General features: G+C 57.7%; 1 protein-coding gene across 1 annotated transcript in view; it reads left to right on the forward strand.

The window, feature by feature from the left end:
* The window catches only part of Mybpc2 (myosin binding protein C2), a 19,400-nt gene that overhangs the window by 6,717 nt on the left and 4,503 nt on the right, over window positions 1-8,180 (forward strand). Inside the window, exons 12-20 of the mRNA XM_033766027.1 lie at window positions 814-986; window positions 2,712-2,877; window positions 3,587-3,693; window positions 3,993-4,022; window positions 4,126-4,265; window positions 5,106-5,265; window positions 5,343-5,447; window positions 5,883-6,071; window positions 6,246-6,423. Of these exons, the coding sequence (XP_033621918.1) occupies window positions 814-986; window positions 2,712-2,877; window positions 3,587-3,693; window positions 3,993-4,022; window positions 4,126-4,265; window positions 5,106-5,265; window positions 5,343-5,447; window positions 5,883-6,071; window positions 6,246-6,423 (1,248 nt within the window). The remainder of the gene's footprint in view (window positions 1-813; window positions 987-2,711; window positions 2,878-3,586; window positions 3,694-3,992; window positions 4,023-4,125; window positions 4,266-5,105; window positions 5,266-5,342; window positions 5,448-5,882; window positions 6,072-6,245; window positions 6,424-8,180) is intronic.

Here is an 8,180-nt window from a genome sequence, read left to right on the forward strand (position 1 = left end):
CCCCCATCCTGCCCTCCGTCCCTCCTTTCATTGATCTGGCCATCCATCATCCCTTACTCTTTTCCCACCTATCCTCTCCATCCCTCCCACCCTCTCTTTCTCCTTCCCTTCATTCTTCCTTCATCCTCCCTCCCTCCCTCCCTCTCCCATACTCCCCACCCAGTCCCATCTAGCAGTATCTGCTTTTCAAAGGAGGAAGGGGCTCACAGGTGGTTGGGTGGGCTTCCCGGAGGAGGTGACATGAGGAGGTAGGGAGGAAGGGGGTGTCCCACTGGGGTGTCTCACCCACTCACGGAAGCCCCATGTTGAACACCTCCATCTCCCAGGCCCTCGGGCTTCCTCCTGCTCTGGCCTCTCCCCATGACCCTGTGGTGGTGTGTGTGTGTGTGTGTGTGTGTGGTGTCCTAGGGGTTGAATGCAGGGCCTGTGCACTGAGCTACCTTCCCAACCTCTTTATTTTTATTTTTTAAATTTTGGGACAGATTCTTTTTTGTACCAGGGATTGAACTCAGGACCTTGCCCTTTCCAGGCAGGTGGGGCACCACTGAGTTACATCCCCAGCTCCCGGTTCTTATTAAATTGCCAACTTGCCCAGGCTGGGATGAAACTTGAGATCCTCCTGCTTCAACCTCCCAGAGTGCTGGGGTCATAGGTGTGAGCCACCACACCCAGTTCCCACGGTCTCTTTGTGTCCCCTGACCTCCCTCCCGTGATGTCCACTCTATCCCTGTGGTCTCACCCTGACTCACTGTCAGGGCCCCGGGCGGGGCTGTGCTGGCCCTCACTGTGCCTCGCTCTGTGCCCCCTGCCCAGGATGAAGGACGGTGTGGAAATGACGCGGGAGGAGTCCTACAAGGCGCGGTACCGCTTCAAGAAGGACGGCAGGCGGCACGTGCTCATCTACTCAGACGTGACGCTGGAGGATGCTGGCCGCTTCCAGGTCGTCACCAACGGCGGCCAGTGCGAGGCTGACCTCATCGTGGAAGGTGCGGCCGGCCAGGCTGCTGTCACCTGTGCCCTCTTGCTTGTACCCTCCTCCCTGTAACCTCCCATATCTCACCGTGGGCCTGTTAGTGACCTCGGTGACACGGGGTCGGCAGGGGAGGCACGGCGAACCCGGCAGGGTCTGTTCCTGCGCTGTCGGTGTCCTGGCTTAGATTCTGGCCCTGTTAATTATCTTTGGTTTCCTGAGATTGGGCCTCGCCGTGTCATTCACGCTGGCCAGGAACTCACTGTGTAGCCCAGGCTGTCCTCGAGCTCGCAGTGATTCTCCTGCCTCAGCCTCCTGAATACTGCGATGACAGGCGGGCACCACTGCACCTACCAGTGGCCCCCAGTTCTGTGAGATCGCTGAAGTGAGGCTGGGAGCAGGGCCCACTGGACTCTGCACTGTGTGCTACTAATTCCTACAAATGAAAAGCGAAGAGGAAAACAACAAACCCAGGTGGTTTGGGGACCAAGTGAACGATCACATTTCCACGTGCAGCCTTTAAAAAAGGAAAATGTCGGGGCCAGGGATTTAGCTCAGTGGTTCTGCCACCTGCTTTGCAAGCAATATGCTGAGTTTGATCCCCGGTAACAACAAAAAAAGGAAAATGTTAAGTTTACTGATCTGGAAGGATTTCCAAGGTGAACTGTTAGGTGACAAAACAAATGTGCTGTGTTTTAAAGGGAAAAAGAGAAAGAATGAGAGGCAGGGAGAACACACAGTGGGCTCCACATCTCCGGACCGGCCGGCGTGGGCTGGGAGCCCTCGGGGCCTCTCCTGGGCTTCCCCGAGTGCCGCAGCGCAGCACGGCTTGCACAGCCCTTGCTGGGAACTGGAAGCCAGTGGAGGGGACTCAGAGTGCCGAGATGGTGCCCGGGCTGCGTGAGGATGCTGCACCAGGAAGGACTTGCGATCCGCAAGAGAGCAGCCGGGCAAACACCGCCTCTGTGGGGATCCGTGTGGCTAAGGGAAACTTTCTCTATATATCTAAATTCTTTTATCATCATGTTTTAAATTGTGTAAAAGCATCGCCTTATTTAGCTAGGCGTGGTGGAGCCCACCTGGAATCCCAGCACTCGGGAGGCTGAGGCAGGAGGATCACCATGTGTTCGAGGCCAGCTTGGGCTACACAGGGACTTCAAGGCCAGCCTGGACCGCATAGTGAGACCCTGTCTAAAAAAAGAAAAAAAAATAATGCATTGCCTTATTTACAAGATAAATGATAATTTGCACCAGGTGTGTTGGTGCAAACCTATCACGGCAGGACTTGGGAGGCTGAGGCAGGAGGATCCCCATGAGTTCAAGGCTAGCCTGAATAACAGTGAGACTCAATCTCAAAACACCAAACCAAAAATATAATAGTAGTACAAATTTGAACGTAAGCTCTCATCTACGGCCACACCACTTGAACGCACCCGATCTCGTCTGAATGTAAGCCCTCCTTCCTCTTGCCAGCCCCTTCTGTGGCCCCTGCCTCAAGCGGGGCCGAGGCACGCATGCGCCGTGTCCACGTGGACTCCTCCACGCCTGACTCCCTTTCATGGCGGTTCCTTGCTCACGCTGGGACGTGACTGCCCCAGGGAGCGGCTGTTTCCAGGTTGCCCACACCCTCACCTGCATCCCCAGCACCCCAGCGGGACTCAGCACACACAGCACAGGGCGCTTGCAGGGGTCTGAGGCCCGGCCGGAGTGGTGACGCTGCATCTCCATGCTCCCTGCTCAGAGAAACAGCTTGAGGTGCTGCAGGACATCGCGGACCTGACGGTAAAGGCTGCGGAGCAGGCCGTGTTCAAGTGTGAGGTGTCGGACGAGAAGGTGACCGGCAAGTGGTACAAGAACGGGGTCGAGGTGCGGCCCAGCAAGAGGATCACCATTTCCCACGTGGGCAGGTGAGCCGCAGGCTAGCGGGTCTGTTGCTGTGGCTGCAAACCAAATGCACCCGTTCCAGAGAGCGGGCTGGGGTTGGCTGAGGCAGGACGGCCTTGCTGGTGCCTCTGTGGCTGCTCATGACTGCGACAGTCCAGCCACCACCACTGTAGTCGCTACTGCGGGGGTCTCATCCTCCACCAAGGAGTCCTGGTTTTTCCGGAGGCAGCAGCAGAGGGCCCTGTGTCACCCTGCATTGTTCTAGGGCAAAGAAAGTCCCAGGGTATGGTGGCGTCAGTCACCGTGACAACCAGTCCCGACGCCTGTCCGGCTGCTACTGTTTGCCAGGTACTTCTCTAGATGCTGACCCCAATGGTCAGGTGGAGTGTCATCATTACTCACAAAGAAACGCCCAGAGAGGGTCAGCAACTTGCCAGTGTCGCACAGCTGGTAAACAGATACAAACCCAGGCAGAGCCCCTACTAAAAATGACAGGGATTAGCCAGATGTGGTGGTGCACACCTGCAGTCCCAGCACTCAGGAGGCTGAGGCAGGAGGATTGCCAAGACTTCAAGGCCAACCTGGGCTACCCAGTGAGACCCTCAGAACACACCACAGGGACCGGCAGGCAGGCTGTGCTGAGCACTGTGGTGTTTCTCCAGTGGGTGCTGAGGGACAGTGTGGGGCAGACCTGGCCCAAGCCCTACCTCACCCTCATCCTCATCGTTTCAGGTTCCACAAGCTGGTGATCGATGACGTCCGCCCCGAGGATGAGGGAGACTACACGTTCGTGCCCGACGGCTTTGCGCTGTCCCTCTCGGCCAAGCTCAACTTCCTGGGTAAAGTTGCCCCTCCCTTTGCCCCGGGGACCTTTCCAGGCCCCAGGTCCCCGAGACGCCTCCCTGTGCCATTAAGTGTCCCTAAACGTGCGAGCGGAAGTAGCCTGGAGGGTGTCTGGGGCTCGAGGATGGAGTCCGAGTGGAAGACAGAGGTGTCCGCGAGGCAATGGGGCGCTCGCGGCCGTGAGCCTCCGGTTCCCCAGTTCCACGGAGATGGCTAGATGCTCACCTGTGCCCCGCGTTTTGAAGGTGGGGAAGGCCTGCCTTTGACCTAACCTCTGGTCTCCTCGGTCTTCCAGAAATCAAGGTGGAGTACGTCCCCAAGCAAGGTGAGGGCCGCCCATGGCCTGGGGCTGGGCCGGGCCGCCTGAGGGAGGAGCTGGGGAACAGACCCTTGGACCTAACGTGGCAGGGCCTCTTCCTGACCTCCAGAGCCCCCCAAGATCCACCTGGACTGCTCTGGGAAGACCTCTGATAACTCCATCGTGGTTGTGGCTGGAAACAAGCTGAGGCTGGATGTGTCCATCACGGGGGAGCCACCTCCTGTTGCCACCTGGCTGAGGGGAGACGACGTAGGTTGGGCCCCTGAGTTTCTCTCCCTCTGTCGCTGCGGGGTTACTTTAAGCAAGCTGCGTCCCCTCTCTGAGTCTTAGTTTCATGCTCGATGAGATAGGACAAGGATTCCTTTTTCACTGGGTTAGTTTTCATTTTTTATTATTTTTATTTATTTATTTATTTTTTGGTACCAGGGATCAAACTCGGGTCCCTGCGCTTGTGAGGCAGGCGGTGGAACCACTGAGCTAAATCCCCGGCCCACTGGGTTGTTTTTTAAATTGGAGATTATATTAGTCCATTACCAGGTGTGGGTGCTTTATCCATAACCATTGACCCCAAAGCTGACTAAATCAGGGATCCGCTGACCCATCCGTCCATCCACCTGTCCCTCCTTCCAGTCACGTAGTCGGCAGTCATCTGTCCATCTGGTAATTAATCCACTTGTCTATTTATCATCATTTAACCCAGTTACCCATCCTCATCCACCCACCTACCCAGTCATCTGTCCACCCAGCAATGTGTCAGTCTGCTTAGCCACCCGTTCATTCTTCCACTTCAACCATTCGTCCCTCCACCCGCCCGTCCTGGGCGCTAACGGTACCCAAGAGTACAGCGCTGCTCGCACAGGGAACGGCCTTACCTCCTGGGCACTCGCAGAGACAAGATGGCAGATGGTGTCTGCAGGGTGAGGGCAGTGGAGAGGAACAGTGAGGCGGAGCGTCGACCGAGAGGGGCCTCTGTGCTGAGTCCAGGGCCCTGCTCCCTGTGAGGCAGTGGGGAACCGCTGGAGGCGTGGGGCGGGCCAGGGCGGGCGGTCCGGACGGCCAGTGCAGTGGGGGCACCTGGCGCCTGTGCAGGTGTTCTCGGCCACCGAGGGCAGGGTCCGCATTGAGCAGAGGGTGGACTGCAGCAGCTTCGTGATCGAGAGCGCCGAGCGAGGGGACGAGGGCCGCTACACCATCAGAGTCGCCAACCCCGCGGGCGAGGATGTGGCCTCCATCTTCCTTCGGGTTGTGGGTGAGCACAGAGGGTTAGGGGCTGAGCCAGGGTGGCCCTGAGCCTTCGAGGGGGCTTCTGACTCTCCCGGCCCCCAGATGTCCCGGACCCGCCGGAGGCTGTGCGAGTGACCTCGGTTGGAGAGGACTGGGCCATCCTGGTCTGGGAGCCGCCCAAGTACGATGGGGGGCAGCCAGTCACAGGTGAGGGCCTCTGACTTCTCAAGTCTGCAGCCTCCTACCGGTCTCCCTCTGAAAGAAAGTTGGGTTTCCATCTTTGAAGTCTCCAGATCCCCTGGGCCTCTCCCTATCTTCCCTTCCTTTCTACTGGGGATCGAACTCAGGCCCTTCCACTTGTGAGGCAGGTGGCGGCCCCACCGAGCCGAATCTCCTGCCCCACCCTGATTTGTTCTGCAGCGACCTGTGAATACCTTGCACTTTGCCCCATAGCCTGGGGTTTTCTGCGACCCCTGGGCCCCCCTGACTCCCAACCCTCCCAGCTCCTACTCTTTGACCCCCAGTCTCCAGGAGTAGCCCCGGGAAGCTCTGTGACCCTGCACAGCAACCTAAGGGCCACAGCCTCGGACCCCGAGGGTCCTGCGACCCCCGTGGCGCGCTGCTCTCTGCTCGGGTCCCCAGGGTACCTCCTGGAGCGGAAGAAGAAGGGTTCTCAGCGCTGGATGAAGCTGAACTTCGAGGTCTTCACGGAGACGACCTTCGAGGCCACCAAGATGATCGAGGGCGTCCTCTACGAGATGCGGGTCTTCGCGGTCAATGCCATCGGCGTCTCCCAGCCCAGCATGAACACCAAGCCCTTCATGCCGATCGGTAGAGCCCGGACCTCTCCCCACGCCCAGGCCCGCGCGCCCCTGCTCTGCCGTTGCTGGCTCTGACCCACGCCTGTCTCCCTGGCGGGTCCCTCGGGGACGCTGGCTCATGGACTCCCAGCCCTCACTGTGTCCCCACTGGTGCCCGTCTCTGACCCTCCTCGCCTCCTTGCAGCACCCACGAGCGCGCCCCAGCACCTGGTGGTGGAGGACGTGACGGACACCACCACCACGCTCAAGTGGCGGCCGCCGGACAGGATCGGGGCAGGCGGCATCGACGGCTATCTGGTGGAGTACTGCCTGGAGGGCTGTGAGTGCTGGTTCCGCTCCCACCACCCCCGCCTCGATCACTAGCGCGCCTCTCCTTCCCGGCTGTCCCCGAGGCCCCCGTGCTCCTCCCCGTTTGTTTTCTGTCTCCCTCCCTTCCCCTGCCTGCCTCTCTTCCTTTTTCCTTTTTCTCTCTTTCCTCCTTTCCTTTTTCTTCTGTTTCCATTCATCCATCTTCCTCTTTTTTCTTTTTTGCAGTACTGGTATTGAGCCTTTGCACTTAGCTACATCTCCAGGCATTTATTTAGTTAGTTAATTCTGAAACAGGGTCTCACTAAATTGCTAAATTACCCAGGCTGGGCTCGAACTTGGGATCTTCCTGCCTCAGCCTCCCAGAGTAATGGGATCATGGGTGTGCGCCATCATACACAACTACCCATCCATCTTTCTATCCATCTGAAAATCCTTTGAATCATCTAACTATCCATCTATCCATCTACCCATCCATCCATCTGCCCAGTAACATGTTTTCCATCCATGTATCTTTTCAACATCTTCCCTCCTTATTTCCTTCCTCCTGCCCTCGCTTCCTGGACCTAGGACCGGCCAATCACTTGCCTTGCTGCTGTCTCCCCACCTGCCCATCTGCCACCCACATCCCCACCCCTCCTCCACCCTCCACCCACCGCACGCTCACTGTGCACCAAGCACATCCGTGACGCCCATCTCAACAGGCAGCCCGATGTGGGTCTCCACCCTGCGCCACACTGCGCCCCATACCATCATCTTAGCTCAGTGAAGGTTGTGCCCACCGTGACAGGGCACTGGGCGATGCCCAGACACGGCCACTCGAACTGCTGCAGCCTCCTGCCTCTTCCTACCCTCTCCACCTTTCTGACCCTGGCTGCCCTCACCCTGTGCCACACCCAGGCTTGTAGGGTCCTCCCCACCGGCTCACCAACCCACAGGCAGAGAGGCAGGAAACAGGAGCAGGAAACCCGAAGATTCTAGCCAACCCCTGCCCCCTGGACACCTGACAGCTGCGAGCTGCTCCCCAGCCTCCTCCCCTGTGCTGCCACAGGTCTGCCCCTGGCCCCCAGCCATGCCTGGCAGCAAGCAGGGCTTGGGCAGGTTGTGAGCTCAGACAGGCGGGGCTCAGCTGCCTGCGCATGTGTCAGAGCTGTGTGATCCTGAAGTGCTCCTGAGCCTCTCTGGGCCTCAGTTTCCTCATCCCTGAAACGGGATGATGTAGGCTTGAGGCAGGGATGAACGCACTCAGGCGTGCTGTCCTCAGAACCCGGGCACAGGACTGCCTGCAAGCAGAGACTGCTGCTGGGTGCGTAGCCCTCGCTGCCCGCGGACCTGGCCCCCCGGAAGACGGTGGGCGCCGGGGTGTGGGCTCGGTAAACACCAAATAGTTTCTCTGGTGTGAATAAACTCTAATAGTACATAATTTCTCTTAATGACAAAGTTGACAATGTGAAATAGGAAGAAAGGGGCGTAAGGTGTAGGGAATATGGGAATTGTAGGACAGAGGGAATATGCAGAAGAAAAAATAGGATAAAATGATAAAATCAAAAAAAATGTTTGTAAATGGGTAGGAGAGCAGCGATTCAAGGCAGGGCAGGGACAAGAGCAAAACAGGAGAAACAAGACCTGTCAAGTAAAGGTACAAGACAACAACAATGCATATAACTGTACTGTATAACTCAAAGGGACCAGTAGACCCAAGAAGGAAAAATAAATGTCCCTAAGCGCACCATGCTAAGATGGGAGGGTGTTTCACTTGGGGCAAATGAACATTCAGGCTGGACCCTACCACCACTCTTAGCAGAAGCAGGGC

Source organism: Fukomys damarensis, unplaced genomic scaffold (assembly GCF_012274545.1).
Source record: "Fukomys damarensis isolate Sample0158 unplaced genomic scaffold, DMR_v1.0_HiC HiC_scaffold_19, whole genome shotgun sequence".
In the NCBI taxonomy this organism is placed as follows: domain Eukaryota; kingdom Metazoa; phylum Chordata; class Mammalia; order Rodentia; family Bathyergidae; genus Fukomys; species Fukomys damarensis.